The sequence below is a fragment of the Balaenoptera physalus genome (genome assembly GCF_965194825.1).
Source record: "Balaenoptera physalus genome assembly, chromosome: 10".
NCBI classification, from domain to species: Eukaryota; Metazoa; Chordata; class Mammalia; order Artiodactyla; family Balaenopteridae; genus Balaenoptera; species Balaenoptera physalus.
The window spans coordinates 69685018-69707284 of record NC_138889.1 but is presented as its reverse complement, the minus strand read 5'-3'; the positions used below and the strand labels follow the sequence as shown (position 1 = coordinate 69707284).

The following is a 22267-nucleotide window of genomic DNA, read 5'->3' as shown; positions in this document are numbered from 1 at the left end:
GCAGCCTCACGTTCACCGATGTCGCCTACGGCCACTCCATGGGGAAAGCGACCAGCTTGTGGAGGGTTAACTGTGAGTGGGACCCTAAGCAGAGGAAGGGGGTGGGGAGGGGGAGAATGCGGAGATGTGAAGAGGAAGAGACAGAGAGGGAGGAAAAGACAGTAAAGACCAAAGACTTATTTCTTAGCCAACTAAAGTCAGGGAGCTTTCTAAAATGTTTGCTCCCAGGGCGACACAACTCTAATTATGCCTCTCTAGGGAATTTAGGGCCTAAGCCCTAGAATCAGAGAGACCAAGGTTGCCTTCTTATTATGTAACTTTGGGCAAGGTAACTGACTTCTCAGATTTCAAATCTCTTAAATGATCCAAAGGACTACTGTGCTGTTCAACAAGACCGCGTACAGAATGCGCCTGGCCCAAAGACGCTACCTGGTAAATAGTAGCTACTAGAAGAAGCAGTGGTAGTAGTTAATAGTAGAAACAGGATAACATCAAGCATGCCTTCATTTTCTCAGCCTTGGGAAGGACACAAGAAGAGCTGTGAGGCCACCATGATAAGACAGAAGCCCCCAACCAGGATAAGCTGTTCATATACAGACAAAGGCAACCTTCAGCTGAGCCAAACAATAAAACACATCCACACCCACTAAGAACCTTATAATGGCAAAATGGCAACAGTTTCCTAACCTCCCAACAAGCCAACCCACATGCCCCACAGGGTAAGAAGCGTCCATGCTGGAGTTTCCCTTACCTTGGTGTTCATACAAGACTTGCCTCGCTTATACTCTTTGTGGGACCCACGCTTGTCCAGTTTGTACCACAGGGCCTTGGCCTTCCAGGTGGTCACCTTGGACTTGAGCTTGGAATAAAAGTTTCTGTGGTCCAGAGGGTCTAGGTCCAGGTGCCGTGTGAGGATGTTGAAGGCCTGGAGGGTGCCTTTGCACGTGGAAGCCTGGACAAAGTTCTCGAAAACCTGCCCGGCCTGGGCCTGCTTCTCATCCTCGTTTTCCCCCATGTTTCAGGAGCCACGTAGAGCAGTGGTGTGGAGAGGATGGAGGAGAACACCATGAAGTACCTGGAGAAACGTCACACCTGCAAAGGTAGGCAGAGGCAGAGGTGAGCTTCGTGGATGAGGGTAGAGTGGGGAGAAGGTGCGGAGAGGTAAAAATACAATTCCTTTAAGATACTAACATACTAAACATAACACTTAATACTAAACATACATAATCCATAGGAGAGGTATAATCATACCTTCTAACCTGGCAATGCTGCCTTGCTGGCAATCTCTCTCCCCAACACTCCATTCCCCTGGCTGGCTGAAAAGAACTACACATTGCCAAAGATATATCCTGGCTGATGTCAATATTACCTGGTCAATCTTGCTATGAGCTGTGGTTCTGGAAGTAGTAACTAGCAAAAGGAAAACAAACAAAACCCAGAAAGGCACACTAGATTCAGCACTGTTGAAAACCTATAATTCTTGGTGCCATAAATTGGTTGACTAATGTTAACGTAACCGAATCACATGAGTGCACAGCCCCCAAAAAGCAAAGCACATGCCGCCCTAGATTTCACGACCACCATCCCACCTATCCTTAGACACTACACTTTTAAGCTTTCCTTCGTTAGTTACCAGAAGGCGGGTCTTTCCCTTCTACAGACAGCAAACGGCAACTTCTCAAACTTTCTCTCCATTCCTAGTATCTGCTAGAAGCACAGCATCCCCTGCAGTCAGACATACAGAAAGAGAGAGAGACACGTGCATCTCCTCCTGATGCACAAAAGGAGCCTGTGCTTTGTAAGCCCAAGCTGGGAGCTATCTGGAACAAGTGCTTAGGCTGAAGGAAGGAAAAACGCGATGGAGGTTCATTCACGTTACAAAAATAGCTTGCCTGGGTTTTGGCCATCGTCCTTTCTTCTCTGCACCACTCTAACCTCAGGCATTTTCTTAGGAAAGTCATTTAAGTTTCAAAGGAACAAAAATAAATTACAGCTGATTTTCCAAAGCACTAGCTATTTTTCCAGAATCCAAAGCTAGTGCAAGAAGATAAGTGTGAAGGAGCTGGGGCTGGCCCAGCTGTCAGGAGGGCTGGAGGGGGTCTGTAAACGCATACCAAGCTCCCCCAGACAGAGGCCTGGCAGGGGGAGGTCAGCAAACAGAGACAAAGCCCTCGGGCTGGGCAGCTTCCCACTCTCCAGACCGAAATGCCATTGTGGGTGCATTTGGATTGCAGGCTGGCTTTATAAAACTGAAAGCAGAGAATGGTGTTTATCTTCTTCCTTAATCTTTTACTCATTCATTCAGCAATAACTACTGGTGCCTTAGCAAGGGCCACGTGTCACCCTAGATGCTGGGGATACAGAGACGGAGCCTAGTGAGGAAGGCAGGCCCGTAAATAGTTGATTACAAGACAACCAGGCCAGCGCTTGTAAAAAATGAACACAGCACATGGAAGCCCAAAGAAGGTGTTAAACAGAGCCTGGAGGAGTCCAGAGGAGCCACAAGAGGGAAATGCCAAAATGCTACAATTTTAGGAACGAGGTGGTTTTCACTAGAAGACTGGGGAATGGACCATATGAAGGCATGAGTCTGGAAAGAGCCAGCACAGCTGCAGAATGACAGCAAGTTCAAGGTGTCGGGAGTTCAGGACTGGTGACCAGGTGTGGTGGGGTGTCTGGGGCAGACCGTAGAGGGGGCCTGGCTTCTCCAGAGGGCCGTGGGGCTCAGGAGACACAGCAGCGGGGTGAGACAAGCCTTTGGGAAGATGAGATGGCCGGGGTGGACTGGGGAAGGAGGCAGCTCCTCAGCTGCCCAGCATGATGAGGAAAGAAGCTGGGAGAGCAGGGGAAAGAAAAGCACACACATGCGTGTCATGTGGCAGCCTGGCTGGGCACCACCTGTGAGGGGCCGCCTGCTGGGGGCCGACAAGCTCTCCAGGCAGCCAGGTACTGATGGGTGCGGCAGCACGGGCTACAGCATAGGACCCTTCCCTCCCATCTCTCTTCCCCCAAGAGCTTCCAATGGGCCTGGCACCAGGCTCGGCCGAAGGGAGAACAGTACGTTCCCTGCTCCAGGCCCAGCCAAGCTCCACTCTGCAGATAGGACTCCGTCCTCTAGTCCCCCCTCAACTCAACAAATTCAACCCACTTGGAAAGCTGGCACCAAAAGACACGGATTCCCTGCAGCATGATCAGTCAGCTCCTTTAACGCCTGCAGTGCTCACGTTGGCATCACTCACATAAACTTTGCCTCTTGCACATGGAGAAAGTCTCAACTTTCTCCATGTGCAAGACTCACCACCCAGAGAGCATAAACAGAGAACAAGACTCGTTCACTTTTCAGAGCATATTAACATCCTCTGTCTTTATCTATCTTTGGAACCACTTGACAACTGCAAAGCTACTTGAGTTGCACTGGAATCCTCCAGTCCTTTCTGACGATGGGCAGGTGGTGCAGAGAAAAACCGCAGGCTTTGGGGCTCTTGAAACCTGGGTCCAAAGCTCAGCTTGGTCCCTCGTTGCCCACCTGGCTTCACACAAGCCATGTAAGCTCTGAGCCTCAGCTGCATCTTTTGCATAAGAGCTTGCAGAGTTGCTGTGGAATGAGAGATTCGTGAGTGATGGCAGAGCAGGCCCTAGGGTGATGTGATGTATGCTGAAGCCATCACCTGGGGCAGATTTGAAGCTGGGGAAGGCACTAGTTTGAAAAAAGAGTTTTGTAAATCAATTCTCCAAGTCGCCAACTCCTCCTTGTCTAAAATGGTGAACTGTTTTGAGTCATCAAGCCAGACTCGACTCCCAGAGAATAATTTATAAACTGGAAGAACCTGACTCCTCCCAACCCCCCAGCCGCCTCCCCTCCTCCCCCAAAAGAAAAATGAACAACTTAATTTTAGGGCCCCAAGGGAAAGAGACAAAGTGGTGCTGAGGGCCCTGGGTGGGTGTGAGAGCTCCAGGAACTAGCTCTTATCTGGAGTGAGATATGGGAAGGTGGAGGGAGATGGCTGGACAGAAGAAGATAAGCCCTGCCTGGGACTGTGCCCGCTGCAGCCTGTGCCAGGCTCGGCCCTGCCTCCCTGCCATCTAAAGGGTTTAGTCTCAACCTTTAAAACCGCTTTCCAATTGAAGTCAGAGACCTTAGAAATAACTCTGACACCCATGCGGAGTAGGTCTCCTCACAGAAAAGCATCCAGATATTCAGAGTCTGGCAAACCTGGGTGTGAGTCTGGTCTCACGCACTCGCTAGCCGTGTGACCCTCGGCACGTTATCTAGTCTATCTCAGCCTGTCTTCTCATCTGATCAGTGGGGATACCAATACTCGAGTCACAGGGGGGTAAATTCAATCATGTGGGTAATGTATTTAGCACCTAGTGACTCCATGATGACCAGCACTCATGACTATTTGTCAGATGGCTCAAACGTCATCAGACCAAAAGGAAGAGAAGAAGGAACATAATTATGACCACTGGTACTAGCTTCCCGGGTCAAGCAATTATGTATACTTTATAATTACAGGCCATGGGCTTTCTATACAGAAGATCTGGTTTCAAATCCACTTCCTAACTGTGTAGCCTTGGACAACTCCACTTCCAAGTTTTAAGTTTCTCATATGAAAAGTGGGGAACCTCATATGAGGAAATTTGGGTAATGAACTGAAAACATCCATGGTACAAGGTAGTTTTGTGAGTGGACTAGAAAGGCTGATTTAGAAGGACTCCCCTGAGTCTGAGTCCCAGCTTCCAGAAACTGGAGTGTAGTATTTTGCTGGATACCCCTCTCTTTCCCTAAAAGAAGAAGGTCAAGGATTAGTTAAATCAGAGGATCCTGGGTAATAGCTCTCGTTAGCCTTCCTTGTCAATCACGACCCAGCTGTTGCCTTTTTGGAGTTGGATATGAAATATAAATAAAACCAACTACTCAGAAATATGAAAGGTTTCTACATTTTCCGGGAAGAAACAAGACGTGATGCTTTAGTTTCTAAGAATAGCCTTGAAGCAATTTGGTCTTTGCCAACTGGAGTCCCTTATTTGTGGTTCTGCCTATGTGACTTTATGAGTCACAAAGCAATTCCCTTTCCCTGCCTCTGGCTGTTACAAATTAGAACTCAGGGCCTCAGATCCCAGCACTAGTAATGGGCTCTTAGCCCATGACAACTGGGAGACAAGTTCAAGGTTTATGCAGAGGCCCTGAGCAGCTCTCAAAATGAGAGATGAGCCTCCTTGGCCCAAGAGCTGCCAATGGACTCACATGTGGGACTCCCACACCTCTGCCTTTCCTGGGCCTCATCACCTGCCAAATGGGAGCAAAGAGTGTGACCAGGCAGTGGATAAAACGGAGTTCTATAAAAACTTAAGGAGGGCTGGGAGGGCCACTGGGCAGAACCTTCCCTCAAAGCAGCATGAGGTAAGCACAGCCCTCAACCCTACCCTGAGGCTCACAGACATGTTCCAAGGTAAATTCAATCTAAAAACCAAACCCTCTCCTCATTTCCACTGCCAAGCCCCCCATTCAAATTTACCATCTCCCAGGTTGACCGCCCCAAAGGGCCATGGGGCAAGGCCCAGTTTCCACGGCAGTGAAATGGGGGTCTTCACCCCTGTGCACCCGCAGGTGGTTGGAAAGACTAAAAGCCCCCGGCTCTGTGCCTCACACTCGGAAGACCCTGGGTCATGGCTACTTGGATCTGACATCTGAGATGAGGCAGGAGGCAGCCAGGGCCAAGGCAGTGGGAAACGCCTCCCACACTGCCTCTCTGCAGAGCCCAGCATGGGCAGAACACCTGGTTTACAGGTGATGTCTGCAGACATCACCCTCTCACCTGGCCCAGGGAGGCCTGGCTTTCCATCTACCAGGGCACGTGACACCAACTTGAACCTAAAGGGGCAACTCCCAGGGTTGGGAAGGGATCGAAAGGGCCACTTGTAATCTCCTTCCAGCCAGGGGTCCCAGCCTTCCCTCGGTCAACTCCCCGGGTGGAGCACGCACCACTTCCTGGGGCAGCCTGCCCCACCCTTGCCTCCACTGGCTGGAAGAGAGCCTCGGTGAGATGATTCCTGTTAGCTGCTCTCCAGGGAGATCAATGCTGTCTCTCCAATAGCTCCTCCCCGCTCCTGGTTTTAGCCCTTGAGATCACCCAGAGGATGTCAAAGCCCCTTCCATGCAGGCTGAACTCACACATGCAGTCTACTTACACATGCCATCTGGAGCCCCGACTGGAACGGCTAATGAAAACACACCCAAGAGACGTACTGTGAAAGCCCACCCAAGCGCCCAGCCTGCAGCAGGGCCTGGACACTGCCCTCTGTCTACACTGGCCCAGGGTGGGGAGCTCAGGAAAGAGACTCCAGGGGCACTGCAGGCCCTGGCCTTCTGCGCTGCTCCTCCTCTGAGAGGCCAAGGCCATGTGGTCTTGCCCTTCCATCCCCAGCCCTCCCCTCACTCTATTTCAATAGTGACTTGACTCCACTGCTCTGGCTTGAAATGACCTCATGCATTCCCACTTCCTCACCTCAGTCCATTTGCTTGTGGAATCACTCACAGTAACAGATCCCAGGATGACCTGAGATCGACCCCCCCACCCCGAACCCATGAGTCAGAGAGCCATATGCTGAGCAGTCACAGTGCCAGGAAGGAGGCCAGCATCACCAGGGGCCCACGGCAGCCAGGCTCTTTCACATTACCCTATGGAGTCCTCACAAGAAGTCTACGGGGTAGGGTGATTCTCTCTCTCTCTCTCTCTCTCTCTGTTTCTACTCTGTAAGAAGCAAGGACTTTGGGGGTAGGGGGTAATTCCAGAACTTGCTCATCTCACTTTCCTTATGCAAGTATAAATTTGCCATGTGTGGCTGCTACGTGTGTGTGCGTGTGTTCACGTCCATGTACGCATATATGTGAGTATGTGTATAAATGTATGTATATGTGTGTATATGTATTGCATATATGCCTGTATACGTGGACGCTTGTATGCATGTGTGTACACAAACACACATGTACAAATTTTAAATTTTTTCCATATGATTTCTGGCCAGTGTCCCACATCTCTGCTTGTACTGCTAAGCCTGTCTTTAAGAACCTTCTAGGAGAAGCAAAGCCTTTGAGGTGGGCAGAACTCGGGCCTGGGCATGAGGAGACTGAGCCTCATCAGAACAGCGACCACCACACTGCTCGCTCACGGGTGCCAGACCCTGTCCCAGGTCCTTTACAGCCATGATCTCATTCAACCATCCTTATGTGACTGAAGAGAAGGCAGATTCAGAGGGGCAAGTAACCCTCTCCACATGCCAAGGTACCGAGTGGACATGCTGTAAAATGAGCCCAGTTCCACCTCACTTCAAAATCCATGCTCTTCGTCACTGATTGATATGAGTCATGGAGACGGAAATAATACGACCTGCTTTTTCTGAAGCCGCCGTGTCAGTTAAATGGGTTAAGTTCTGTAGTCCCTGAAGTTCTTTCAGGCTCCGAGAGCCTGCAAACGTCAACAACGGGGTGTGGCTTCATAAGTTATGGTGCAACCAAACAATAAAGTATTAGGCAGTCCTTTAAAAATAATATTTATAAAGACATTTAATCCTTCAGGAAAATGCTTATGCCCTAAATCAGGGTGAAAAGAGCAGGATACAAATTCAAGTACTCGATATGATTCCAACTCCTTAGAGTAATATCTAAAGGAGAAAGGAAACAAGCCAAACGTGAACAGTGGTCGTGTGTGTGATGGTATTTCAGATGATTTATGTTTAGCTTTATACTTTTCTTTATTTCCAGATTTTCTACTGGAAGCACACACAGCTTTTATAACTCCCTCCTCTATACGCATTCCAAGTCCCGGAGTCTTCTCTCCCTGACTAGACTATCTTGGTCTCATGTATCTTCTCTTCCTCAGGCCTGTACGGCTCCAGCCACACTAGCAATGCCATCCTGTAAGAAGCCCTGACACTGCTAATCTAATGAACGGGCTTACATTCCAACAGGTGAGGGACGAGGTCCCCAAGGCTGCATTCCTGCCACACCTCTGCTCGCTAGACCACAGACCTTCAAGTCCAGTGAGGCAGGCCCCTTCCCCAAGAGCCATGCTGGGGAAGGGGGAAGATAATACCTCTGACATGATCTCAGCTATGCCCACAGACCCCTTGCCAGTCAACCCCACAAGAAAGACACCTGCCTACCTGGTTATAGGCCAGGACCTGACAAAATAACATACATCTCAGCACACACACCAAGCCCATCTCACCACTAAAAACTCAGCAGCCCATTCTGCATATGCCCTAAATCACCTTCATGACCCACTGGCTGCTTGGGAGTACTGTGAACTCCAAATTCCAATTTCCAGGAGGCCACCCTATCTCAAAACTAATGGGGGAAATACCTAGAATAAGCAAATTCATAGAGACAGAAAGTAGAAGGGTGGTTACCAGGGGCTGGGGGAAGAGGGAAATGGGAGTTATTGTTTAATGGGTACAGATTTTCAATTTGGGATGATGAAAAAGTTCTGGAGATAGATGGTGGTGATGGTTGCACAACCATGTGAATATACTTAATGCCACTGAATTCGAACATTTAAAAACAGCCATAATAGTAAATTTTGTCATGCATATTTTCCCACAATAAAAAAAAACAAAATAAAATGCATTAAAAAAACAAACCATCGCCACCTTACAGTAGGAGCTGTCCAAGGCCAGAGTACAGAATTTGTGGCCTAATTAACAATGAAGCAAATTATCTAAAGTACTTTAGAGTTAAAATGTAATAAAATAAATAGTGAAAGAATCCTGCTGTTTTTTTATTTGGCTCAATGGCATAATTCCTTGGTTTTTGTTTTTGTTTTTGTTTTTTTTGTAAGTCTTCTGGGCTTCTCTCAGTCTTCCTTCCAAATCTCATTTGACTCCAGGAAGCCTTTGGAAGCTCAGCCCTGCCAAATTCCAATTTTTATCTCTTATTCTGCCTTCCCCAGGCCACCACCACCAATGCTGCCCCTCCCTCACTCAGCACCTGTAAAATCTGCTTCAACGTCACAGGGAAGGTTGGGTAGGGGCTCCCTGGTCTCAGCTATCAGCGCCTACCATCCCTTGCCTGGGGAGAACACTCCTGTGTTCTGACAGTCCCTAGACAGTGCAGCCAGCAGACTGCAGTTCCTTGAAAGCAGGGAGCATTCTGCCCTGCAGTGTACAGATTCCCTAAAAACTCCCCAAGGGCAGGTCCAGATCAGCCCAGACTGTTGGACATGCCATCAGACTCGAACGAGGAGAAACAATGGCCGTGTAATTAGATAAGACTTCTGTCTCTCAAAATCAGAGCTTCGCATATTTTTCATTGACTGACATCAATTTCAGGGACACTGGGTATGAATCCTGTTCGCGTTGGGAGAATCCTGCTGCGAGGCAAAGAAGTTTGCCCGTTTGAAAAATCAGTAAGTGTGACATATCGTATACCATACTTACTGTTCTTAAGCACAGCACATGGATGTGAACAAATCCTTACCCCACTAACTCCTAGTCTTCCTTCAAAGCTCTTCTTCTCTAGACACTCTCCACCTCCCTATCGCCAACCCCTTTCCAAAACGGGTTGGATCTCTCCCACAGTATCTGTACTTACCTCAGTTACAGTAAGTCCTGTGCTGAAATTAATTTTTCACTTCCCTACTCCCAGTTCCTAGCACAAGGCCCTCTCTATACAGTATGTGCTGAATGAATGAATGAATGCTCAGACCTTGGGAACATAATAATCGTTGACATTTAACGAGCATCTATGAAGTCTTGAGCAGCAAGGTAAAAAGCTTTCTATGTATTAAAGAAGTTAATCATTGTAACAAACCAAGGCATCATTAGATACTGTTATCTAATGATAATAGTATCCCCACTTTTCAAAGAATTAGAAAAGTTAGCAACTTGGCAAGGGCACATGGCCAGAAGTAATGAACTTGTGACTTGACATCCTAGAGCCAGAGTTCCGAGCCCACATCTGTAACCACCATCCCATACAGCTCCCACACAAAGTGGATGGAGGGATCCAAGTGCTGCCTCGTACACCACATCAGGGACATGGTCTCTGGTCTAGACCCTTTGGTTCATGATACTCCCCTTCTTTCATCAAACTCCAAAATGCCAGGATCTGGCATAATGAGATCTCGATGCAATAGTGGATAACTGTGGTGAATATACCAATAAAAAGTCAGCTGAGGGGTGGGTGACTTTCTAGCCTGGGTGGGTATGGCAGAGGCAGGCCAGCTGATCACCAGACACATTGCTCCTCCCTCCTGGGCCCTTCCTTGCAGCTGTGTGAGCCCACATGACCAGTTCCAGGGAATGGAATGTGAGCAGAAGTGACGCACGTAACTTCTAGGACCAACCCATGAGAACCTCCCGTGGCAATCCTCCAGGCTCTTTCCACTTCTGCCAGAGCATAGCAGCCATGGAAATCACATGTGCAAGATGGCAAAGCCATGAGAAGGAAGGAGCTGGGCTCCCTGATGCCCACTTGGAGGAAAGCCGTCTATGACCAGGAACATTTGGACTTCACATATGTGAGAAATAAACCTGAAGTATGTGAAGACACTGAGAATCAAGGGTTTATCTGTTAGGCAGGAAATATCAATTAATCCAGTAGGTAAACCATAGCATGGCAGGAATGCCAGATTTGTCATTGGGGGTTAACCCCCAGAAATATGCCTGACCTCCCCTCACTAAGGAACCTCCTCCCACACATATATACCCTATGGTGAAAATCCATATCCCTTCCCTATAATAAGACAAGAGAATGGGACAGATAGGCTAGTCATTTCCTTGGTTTCAATAACCCCCTGAGCCCTCAGGTCCCGAGTCCCTGGAAGCCTATGTGGTGTGGTGGAAAGAATGTGGACTTCCGAGTCCCCCAGCATTCCCTTGAGCAAGTCACAAACAACACAGAGTCCCTGCGAAAATTAGATGAAGGTGCCTCTCATGGGGTGGGCTCAGGATGTGCTTTTCCAGCATCGTTCCAGCCCACTGCCCTGGGGATAACACCCACCACCGAGGTAGCCCAAGCCAAACCACAGCAGAAATCGGGGCATTTTCACATAGATGGTAAGGGTGATCATCTCCCCTTATCTACCTTAAGCTGAGATGGGACAGTTAACGCATATTTTCCACCGAGGCCTTGCCCAGCACACCCTTAAGGTCACCCCCCAGGTGAGCCTTTGTGTCTGGAGGGCTGAGCGCAGGCCTCAGGGACTGCAACCCTAGTAATGAGTCTGGAGGATAGAGAAGGATGCTGGGCAGGAGGCATCGTGGAAGAGTGAACTTGAAAAGGATTTCTCAGCAACGCCTGCTCGCTCTACACACGCCATACCCAGGAGCCCAGGACAACCACAGAGCAGTCCCTGCCCCAGAAGCTCACAGCCCAGCCGAGTCTCATGGAGTCTGTCCTCCAAAGGCTCCCCCATTTTGAAGAATTGTGCCAAGTAACTACATTTTTTCAAACCAAAAAAAAAAAGAAATCGTTGCCTAACAAAAGTGTTTTTTGGTCTTTTTTGGATGTGTGAATTTAACGATGTGAAATCAGTCTCAAAAATGTGCACAAATTCAACCACAGTTAGATCTGTATTTGCTCTTAAAAAATGGCACCCTCCCTCCTTCCCTTCACAGTCTAGGTTCCCAGTAGAAAAGTCTAGCCTGGCAATGTCCACTTCCTCACTTCCACTCACCCTCTAATCTACCACAATCTCATTCCCCCTCCCACACATAGCCCACCTAGGCATCATGCCCAAGGCCACCACTAACTCTGTGGCTACATCTAACTGCCACTTATTGGACCTTATCTTGCCCATGGTCTCTCCCATCTTCAGTCTGTGCAGACACATCTCTCTCTGAATGCCCCTGAAATTTCCTGAGATTCTGATCTTCACACTCCTCCTGTTTTCAAGGACCTCAACACGCCCACAGATCAACCAATATCTACATCCCAATGACCCATCAAGCTATCCCTCCTGTCTGAACCCCCAGCTGCTTTCCAGACCTGTATTCAACTGCCAGTTACACTCTTCCCCTGACTGTCTTGCAGAGACCTCACAGGTGGTCAGTTTACCTTCCGCCTTCACCTCCCTGGCATCCCCAGCCTCAGTGAACAGCACCATCTGTACCCAGACTCTCACGCCAAACCCCTGGGGTCACCTTCTCTGCCCCCTTTCCCTCACCTCGAGCAGCCAGCCAGTCACCGAGCACTGCCTCCGCAACAGCCCCAGTCACTGCCTCCCGTCCGGCCTCCCCTCTCACTTAACTCTCAAAACCTCCGCATAAATGCCCTTCCTGCTTGCCGCCTCCGGTCCACCAGCCTCTCTCTCGAGCTGCTGCCAGAGAGATCTCTCCACCAGACATGCACACGTGGTCAGGTTCTGTTCCTGTTTCAAATCCTTCAGCAGCTCCCTGAGCATCTTCAGGGTGAGAGCCAAACATCTCAGCAGAGCAAGACAAAAACCACCTTCCTGATTCGCCCCTTGCCTGCTCTCCAGCCTGCCACCTCACCATTTCCCTGAACCCAAGTCCAGACCTACTGAGCCATCTGCATCTGTAGCTCCCTAACAAACTGGACTCTTCCAGGCCTCCCTCCCTGTGCCTTTGCTTATGCTGGTCCCTCCATCGAGAAGGCCCATCCAGACTCTGTTCACTTGGTAAAAACCCAGTCGACTTTAGGGCCGAAACATCAAAGGCAGCAGAGTGTCAGGGGTCCCAGTGTGGGCTCTGGAGTCAGGAAGACTTGTTACAAACCTGACCCACCACTTACTAGATGTGTGAGCCTAGATGAGTCACCTAACTTCTTTGAACCTCAGTTTCCTCATCCATAAAATGGAGATAATAACAGTCCTGACCCCACTGGGTTACATGAGGATGAAACTCAGTGACGCCAGGCTAGGCAGTATCCTTGGCTGCAACTGTTCTTTGAAGTCTTACCTTGGTCTCCCCACACCCCCTTCTCCCACACTGTACTCCGTGGAGGTTCCAGTGATGGTTGTATACAGACTATCGCATGAACTACTTTTGGGTCTGCCTGCCTCACTGGACCGTGAGCTCTGTGATGCCAGGTGTTGCATATCCAGGGCCTGGCACCTGTGCCTCTGGCAATGGCAGATGTTCAATAACCACTGCTTGTTGGTAAAATCCAATCAAGAGCAGCCACAAAATTTAGGCTGTGTGGTGGCGTGAACTGTGACCGCCCTTTCTCTCTGACCACCACCAGAATTACCACGGGAACCTCCTAATTAGTCTCCAGTTCACGTCTTCCCCTTCCCATCTTGTCTGCACCACCCCACCCCGTTCATAAAGCCCTCAGGGCTCCCTAAGCCCCACTGTGTAAGTCCCAACTCCCATGATGGGCTCGTCAGCCCCCTCCACGCAGCCCCCATTTCCTTGTTAGGCTCAATTCCCAAAGGTCTTAGGGCTCCCCTGTGGCTGCATCAGACAGACTGGCCCATTTAATGCTCCACATCTGGTCTCTGCCTTCCTCCTCCCATCCCTGCTCAAATCTTACCCAACCTCTGAAGCAAAGTCAGGCCCTGGAGTACTAATTGAAGACCTACTATGTGCTGGCATCACAGTCTATTCAGGGAATCAATTTTAAATAATTATAGGTAAGAGCTGCAGTAGAGGTGGGTACCAAGACGTGTGGACACAGAGATGGGAGATGGAGTGACCCACAGCCTGGAGAGAGGCTCACAGAAGAAGTGGTGCCAGAGCTGGATCTTAAGGGATGAGCTGGAGTTTTCAGGCACAAAAGCTTCCCCATCCCGTACTGACCCTTCTTTCACATGCATTCTTCTTACTCTCAGAGTCTGTGCCAGAAGTCACCAAACCTGGTTCTACACCACACGATTCACTAGGAAGTGTCCAAAAATACAGCTTCCTGGGCCTACTCCCACACAGAATCTCTGCAGCCTGAGGTCCAAGGGGGAAACTGCTAGGCACTCTGGATACCAGGGGAACAAGCTCTGTCTCCCCAGCTTCTGAGAAATTACCATCTAGTAATTCCTAGAGACAGACAGTTATAACACACATGGGGTCATATGAGACACAGAACCGGCCATTTGGCACTTCATTTAGCCTTGAACCCAACACAGTTTTGTGCATTGTGCTTGTCTGGACAATATAATGTATAAACTTCTTAAGGAAAAAAGGCCAGTGTCTTTTGTTTCTTTTCTATTTCCCAGAATATTCAGCTCAGTTCTAAGTATGCAGTTGGCATTCAATCAATATTTAATCAAATAATTCAACTTCTTGTATTATGTCCCTTTGGACTAATTCACCCATTAACGAATTATCTACTGATTTTTATCTTTGTAATTTTGGTGCCAGTGTGGTGTCTGCTCCTAGTAGGTAATAAGTACATGTTTGTTGAATGAATGAACATTTACCGGTAAAAATTTATTTCAGGAGGAATGGAATAGCTCTCACTGTACCACCTTTAGAGTTCACTTAAAAGACTTCCGACATTTTTCATTTGAATTATAGACCTTTAATTTCAGGATTAACTTCCTGATATGCAATTATACATGCTTTGTTGTTTATATTATCATTAATGTTATTAGCAACGTAAATAATACCTCCCTGGATCTCGGAGGTCAGCTGGCCTCTGTGCAGGTGTGCCCGGGGCAGGGGAAGGGGAGATGTTTGCCTGTTTCTTCCAGTGAGGTGTCCACCCAGCCGGCAGTTCAGCTGGCCACACCCATTACCCCAGTCTCCACACAACGGCCTGTCAACTGCATTCAACCTTTACGAGCAGGTGTGTGCACATGCACAGGCAGGTGAGCCCTGCCTGAGTCAGAAAAGCCTAATGGGCTGTTCGAAACCTACTGACATGTCAACACACACTTGGGAAGCTGGGATCTGTGATTTAAATGTGAAAAGCCCTGTGCTGCAGAAAAGCAGTCTGACAAAACAAGGATGCGCATGGGGAGGTTCTTGGGAGACATGTCCAAGCACGGGATTGCTCAGCCAAGCGGGGACGGGCTGGGCAAGCTGGGGTAGCCAGCAGGATGGACTCTACCTTGCTTTCGCTGGGGCCCACATTCCCATGCTTTGTTGCTGTTACTGTTCTTTGTTTGTATGTTAGGCTTGTTTTAAGCCTTGAAAATAGGACTCATAGTCTTGAGTGGGGGAATTTCTGGATGTGGATGAAAGTTCTTCTGGCCCTCCCTCCAGGCCCAAACCAGGAGATAGGAGATTCTGTAATTCCCTTTGTGCCCAGGACCAGAGGGGTCTTTCCTGGAGTGCATGCTGGATCGTGGACAGCACTCGGGCAACTCAGCCTGAGAGGTATGCAGTCCTTTTTGCCTCTGCTGGAAAACGGAAGGGTTTACTTGTTGGTAATGTATTTGTTCCTATATTCATCCCACAGATACCAATTACCTTGTGCCGGGCAATGTGCTAAGTGAACACAGCTTAATGGCTCTCAGATGCAGCCTCTGGGGGGTGAGCAGTCCAGAGACTGACAGGGCGAGACAGCCCTGAGCAATGCTGTCTTCCCTTCACTGGACCCACCCAAGGGGCTCTGTGCCCACGTCAAATGTGCCGTTACCAGTGGGCCGGTTGAGGTGTCTGAGCAGAAGGGAGACAGAAAGACTGTTTGGGCCACATCCTTACTATGCAGAGGAACTGAAGTCTCCTATGAACTATTTTCACAAAGGCTCTTTAAAACCATGCAAGGTTCAGACAGTAAATACAGAAAGGCCTCTCTGATTAGGGCAGAACCAGTCCCTAAAATACACTCAGCTGCTGACCCCACTTCTGAGGAGATGATTAGCTTGACAGGTTGTGCTTTGTTGTTGGTAACGGCCGTGAGGCTGACCTGGAGGGTGATGTGAGCCTGTGTGAGGGGGGCCGCAGAGTTCTGAGGGGAGGGACACCCGGCTCTCCAGGTGACACTCAAAGGCCACGTTCTTGTGAGCTCAGAGATGCTGAGACAAGCACTCCAGGACCAGCGACTGCCTTGGCCATTCCTCACTCGATGGGTCAAAACGCCCCTCCCTGACCCACACCCCGACAGAGAGCAGCCCCAGGGAGGACCACAGAAGATGTGACCGAGCCGGGGAATTTTCTGTCAAGGTTCGGGAGACAGTCTCCTGCCATCCCGATATAAGACATTTGGGTTGGCTGAATGAAGGCGCTGGACTCTTCTCTAGGTGTTTGGGCTTATGTTCTGAAAAACACATTCACTAAAGCAGCCATCATCCCAGAAAGGATTTTCTCTTTCCTTGTAAAGGAACGAAACCCAGGGGGCCACAAAAGATGGACTGTGATACGAGAGCAGGAAGACCTGGACTCCAGATCGCTCTCCGGGTTTTTGCTCCCCTCCCCTCCATGAAGGGTACGTCAGGCGCAAAGTTCTGCTTCCAGAATAGGTTTCCTGGGGCAGACCTCGGCAAGGAGCTCATTAGAGAGGAGAGAGGCACGAGTTCCCGAAGGGCTCTCTCTCTTCCCCAAGACCCTTCCCACTCTAAAGGGCTGGGATTTTTTAAAGATTCTGGCTCACCCTCAGGGCAAATGATCAACTTCCTAGATACTTCTGCCTTGTAAATATTGTCCTTAAAAACCGCAATATATTCTCGTTGATCTTTAAGTAGCCTTCTCACCCCACACCCCCAGCCGCTACAGAATTATTGTGTGGCTTTGTCTGGAATGCAAAACAATCCCTGGAGAGACAGGCTGCACATGAACTCACAAGGGTGTCTGCTATCAGCTTATTTGGCAAGAGGAATCTGAGACATTTTAAATATGAACTGTCAGTGTGGCCCACCCCACCCCGATGCTCTAGCGCCATCAATAAACACCTCCACTGGTTCGTGAGACACAAAATGTAGAAAATGGACACAAACTGTCTGAACGCAAGTCCCACAAACATTTCTACAGGGAAAGGTACTTCAGACGCCTGGAGAATTCATATCTGGAGAATCTCTGCTGGTCTGATGTTTCTTTCAACGACTCTCACATAATTAGCAAGTGTTTTACAACGCCCTTAACGGTCTGGTCCCAAACCCCTCCTCCCCCAGCTTATCTCCCAACTGAAAGTTCCACTCCTTCTACGTCAGCTGAGAAAATATGCCCATGACTCCTCCTCACTTCCAAGTACCAAATCAAGCCTTCATACCGCCACATCTTTCACTTGGAAAACTCTCTGCCTCCTTCTCTGCCTGGCAATCCCCTACTTACCCCTCAATAGCCAAGTCCCAGAGCACATGCTTGGTGCCAGTTTCCCTGTGCGTTGCTCTCTTCTCAGTGCTTTCAGAGCACTTGGTGTGTGACTCATTATGACACTGCTTAGAGCAGTGGCTGTGACTCTATACACATCTGTCCTGCCACCAGGTCAGGCCATGAACTCCTGGGAATAAAGGAACCAGGTCTTACTCACCTCTGCATCCCCACAACCAAGCCCAAAGCCTGGCACTCAGAAGTCCCATCATAAATGCTTGATGCCTCAATCAATGCCCGGCCCACTTGGCCCAGCTCTCCCTTCTCCATGCAAAGAGAGGCCGTGTGATATGCGGAGCGAGGAAAGGCTTTAAGACCAGATCCCCTGCGTCTGAGCCCTGGCCCCTGTGGGACGTGGGCTAGTTATTTAACCTGTATCTGCCTGTTTTCTCCTCGATACAACAAAGAGCCATGCTCACCTCTCAGAGGGCCGCAGTGAGGAAAAACAAGGTAAAATATGTAAACCCAGCGCCTGCTCAATGGAAAGAGTTCACGATACATTTCCTTGAGCTCAGCAGGAAGTGCTGAGCCAAATGGAGCCCTCTAGAAAGAAGTGAATGGCTTCCGTTCTGGTTTACGTGCCAGCAACACAGCGATGGGGCGGACAGCCGCTAACCCAAAGCGCCCCCTCTCAGAGCAAGGGATGGTGCAGGCTGCACTTGATTCACGCCCTCAGCTCCAGAGTCTCAGAAAGAGGCATGATTAGCAACAAAGCTGATTTCTACCTGAATGATAAACCCACGAGAGTCCACTACTGCTGAGGCTGGGCTGTCATATCCTTCATTTCCTGTCTTGCATTAATCTTTCACCCCAAGCCACACCATAAAACAGAATACTGCTGACCCAACAGTGTTAAATCCCTAAGTACAAGTCAAACAGCCCACATGTGAGAGAAGCCTCAACCTCGAGGTGATGTCACACCCAGGTTTTTATTAGGCCTCGATAAACAAGGAGGTTATTGTGGGCCCTGATAACACCTTGGACAATCAAGCCCAGGGTCAAGGACAGGAGTGGAAAGGGCAGTGGCTGAACCCACGAGAGGAGGCAACATGGCACTGGGGAAATAGCCACTTTGTATCAGGTTTGTGATTCCAAGGCTGGGAATCAGGAGACCTGGCTTGCATCTCGGTTCCACCTCTAGCTTGCTTTACGGGTCTGGTTAAGTCACGTCTCTGGGCTTTGGTTTCTTTACCCATAAAATTGGAGAGATAGATCAGATGATCTGTAGGTTCTTTCCAGCTTTCACGCCCAAAGATCATCAGTCTTAGAGACAGATCCACCCTCCTCAACCCTTGCCCTTTGTGTGTTAGTTGTTTGTCTGAGACATCTCTTAGCTCCCCCTTAGCAGCTTTCCACCAACACCACAAGCATTATTGCTCCAGAGTGTCTGGTCACCCCTGACCACAGGGCCTGGCCAGGGAAGAAGATGATAAACTCGGGGCCATGTGTTTAAGAACATATCTAGTATCCTTTGGTCAAACAACTGGACACAGTCCAGGCACCTCGGGACATGAAGATCTTGGATATCCCAACAACCCCTAATAACCTGGGCTGGTTTCTTTCCACTCACGGGTTAATCCCGCTCCCCTCCTATACCAACCTGTACCTCCTAGGTCCCCAATGCACTTTCAAATCATTAGACATTTTTTTCCAGGCTGCTTGGCAGGAGACTAGGGCAGCAACAGGCAGTTTTTATCTGCACTCTGGCATACCTCGGGGTGGGGCAGGGGAGAGGCAACGCTACAAAGTCCAGGAGAAAATGCCTACAAAAGCAAGCAGAGGAGGTGGCGACCTGGAGGAGAAGACGGTGCTGATCACGAGGACAGGCAGAGTGGGCACTGGGAGTCCAGGAGGCTCCTTTAAGATGCCACAACCCTCTGTGCCTCCCTCACTTCCTTAATAAGAAATCTGAGGGCAGGTGAAGTTCTGCAACTGGCCCATGGCCATGCCGATGAGCTGTGAACAACCAACACCAGATTGTGGGTCTTTTGACCTCAGCCCACTCTTTTTTCCACTCTACTCTGCTGAACTCAAGATCTAATTAGGTTGCTCTAATGAGGCCAGCTGGATCCCCTGCAGACTCTAAGCAACATGACCCAAGTGTCACTCAGGGAAAGAGCAGGCCCAGCAGATATTTTGATAACTGCCTCCCTAGCCCCATGCATTCCTTCCCAACCTGACATGGTCCTCTGCTCTTTCTCCAGCCCTTGCCACAAAATCTTAAGGAGTTCAGAGGGGGAGTGAGAAAGGAGACGTGGGCCTTCCTGTCCCTACAGAACCCTAAATACCTAAGATAACCCACAAAGATCTCTCTCCTTTGGTCTAGGGGAGATTGATGGGGATGAGTGGCGGGAGGGAATCGAATTAAGCTGCTGGAAGTCTGACCTGATGAGGCCAAGAGTATTCCCTGTGAGCAATCAGATGGGTCATCTGAAGGTGTATGATGACAAACAACAGGCTCTGTCTCCGCCAGGGACCTTTCAAGACCAATGTTGGTCAGATCATCTCAGCATCAGGAGGAGTTAAAGACTCAAGGAATTAATTATTCAGTGTGCATGACCCAGTTCCCGGAGGTGAGGTTGGGTGAGAAGAGAACTCACTAGTTCCTTATCGTGGAAAGAAATTCAAATACTTCACAGGGTAGTGTTCCCTTTGCTGCCAAAGAGGATCCATTTATGGGTAAGAGTGACCCCACACCCCGCCCCAAAAAAAGGAAAAAAATAACCAAAGTTCACTCATTCAACAAATATTTATTGAGTTCCTCTTATGTCCTTGGCCCTTCAGAAATTTGCATATGGGTGAAGCTTAGTAGGCTATAAAGATGAGGGAATTTATAAACAGGAGGCCTGGGCTGTGGCCCAGCTCAGCCCATAGACAGCTACATTAACCCTGGGCAGGTCACAGCCTAAGTCAAATTCCTCATCTGTGAAATGGGAGTAAATGAAGATTTACTTATTATGAAGATGAACTGATCTTGATGAAATGTAGAGTGTAATGTAAGCCAAAGGTGTAAACAATAATGATGTGCTACTGCACACTTTCCCTGCAGAAGTTTATAGTCTGGTCGTGTTTTGGAAAACAACTCAAGGTCAAGGTACCTATTTGGCAAACATCACATTCTCTGTAATTTGGGCAAAGTGTATGTTTCAACCTGCCAGTGGAGACGGAGCCTGCAGTCGGTACCAGGCTCCCAGTCTGTGTGTCCAGGAAGTTGCAAGAAGGGGCAGGGTGAAACTGGAAAGAGCAGGACCAACGTGGGCCTGTATCACGTCTGGACGGAATGAATGTTTCAGGAGAGCCCAAAGATTGAGATGGGGGAAAAGACCAACTGGAAGGTTGGTCAATCAGAAACAAAACAAAATTCATTTGAGCACAATAGAGGTGAGCTGGCCAGAAATGCACACACCTCACTCCCCATACACATTTCAGCCAATGATGGAACTGTCTATCGTTCAACCCTCCTCTATGCACACACTCCACTTTCTGTGTTTCTCCAGGAAACGGGAGGGATTCTCAGGCCACAGCAGGCTGGCTGATCAGGACCTCTTTGGCCAGACACTAAGAACCAGAACCACTAAAGCAGCTTTCCCCTAGGTCCCGCCAACCCCTTCTCACGCTGCTGCTCAGGATCTCAACACGGACTCCTCATCCTCCCCAGCCCCCTCCACCGTGGATCCTCAGTGCCCACGAGGCCAGCCTCTGAATCCCCAGAAATGCCTGCCGGCTGCCCTTCCTCTGGGGCCTGTACCCTGCCCCAGCCTCACCCTCCCCTCCTTCCCCCCCTCCACTGGGCTCTGCAGCCCCCAGACACCAGCCACCCCTGGTCTCACACCTCCAGGGAAGCTCCTGAGGCAGGGTCAGTTTTATTCATGTCTACCTTCCCTCTGACTCAGGGCATTCTGTAAGTGCTTCACCCTCCTGTAAATGCAGACAGATGGTCCCCAAATGTTCTCTGATGGCTGTATACAGAAGGGAGGCGGAGGAGGAGAGAAGGGGCGTGGAAAGAAAGTTAGACTGGAAATCTAGGACCTGCCTTCTAAATCTCCACTGGACAGCAGTGGGTCATGCAACCTTGAGAAAATAATCCTCAGGCCAGGCCTCAGTTTCCCTATCAGGTAATGAGGGGTTTGCTCTAAATAACCTCTTGGGTTCTAATTTTAAAATTTGGTTATAGAAACCAGACTAGCCTGGTTCACAGGAGATGTGGGTCTTGGGCCTTAACAGCCTATAGTCTGAGAGCTCAGACCTCAGCCTCCATGTCTATAAAATAAATGGGGATGACTTGACTACCCCTCCCCAGGTACGAGGCCCCCACGAGACAGAAGACAGGACTTCGTGAGCCATAAAGCCCTGAAGAAACCTCAGGGCCTGAACTCCTTGAGCCAACAAACATTGTTGCTCCCCTGCCATGGGAGGAGCCTGGCGCTGCCCGGCTCAGACAGGAAGGTTGGAAGACGGGTCCTTGCCTTCCAGGCTTCCACAGCTGGTGGGGGAGACGGACGAATGGACAAAACTCGACTCAGCCAGTGACACACCTGAGATCTGAACAAAGTGCTAGGGGAGAGAGGAGGAGGTCCCAACTTTGCTGGGAGAGTGAGGGAAGCTTCTCAGAGGGAACACGTGTCCTGGATGTGGAGATCTGTTCCGGGAGTTGTGGGACTGGAGCTCCCCAGTGGAGCTGGGAGGAAAGGAGAGGAAATTTTCAACTCTTGGACAAATGGTCTGGAAAGTCACTGGAGGGGCCCTTGAAGGCCAGTGGGAGAGTGACAGGCAGACGTGTCTTTGAGGAAGGTCTCTGGCAGCATTGAAGAAGACAGAGCAAGGGGACAGAGTAGGGCCAGGAGAGCAGTGGGAAGGCTCTTACATAGTTCATGAAAGTGATGATGCCAAACAAGTCATTGATTTTTCACTTACACGGAGTCTTCCAGACCCTACGCCTCCATGCACCTGCTGAATTTACGGAAAGATACGAACAGGTTTGCTCTTTTGACAATGGAACCCAAGCAGAGGAAGATGCTGTGATCATATTTGCAACTCTTGGACAAATGGTCTACCA

The 22267-nt window shown here is 49.4% G+C and overlaps 1 protein-coding gene across 13 annotated transcripts in view; it reads right to left on the bottom strand.

Moving 5' to 3' along the window:
* MICAL2 (microtubule associated monooxygenase, calponin and LIM domain containing 2) overlaps positions 1 to 22267 on the bottom strand; it is a 231315-nt gene that overhangs the window by 181672 nt on the left and 27376 nt on the right. For all 13 annotated transcript variants that reach the window (XR_014267792.1, XM_082475982.1, XM_082475987.1 and 10 more), the window contains exon 3: positions 752 to 1092. Coding sequence is in view for 12 of the 13 variants with exons in the window: in XM_082475982.1 (XP_082332108.1) it covers positions 752 to 1015 (264 nt within the window). In the remaining variant the exon portion in view is untranslated. The remainder of the gene's footprint in view (positions 1 to 751; positions 1093 to 22267) is intronic.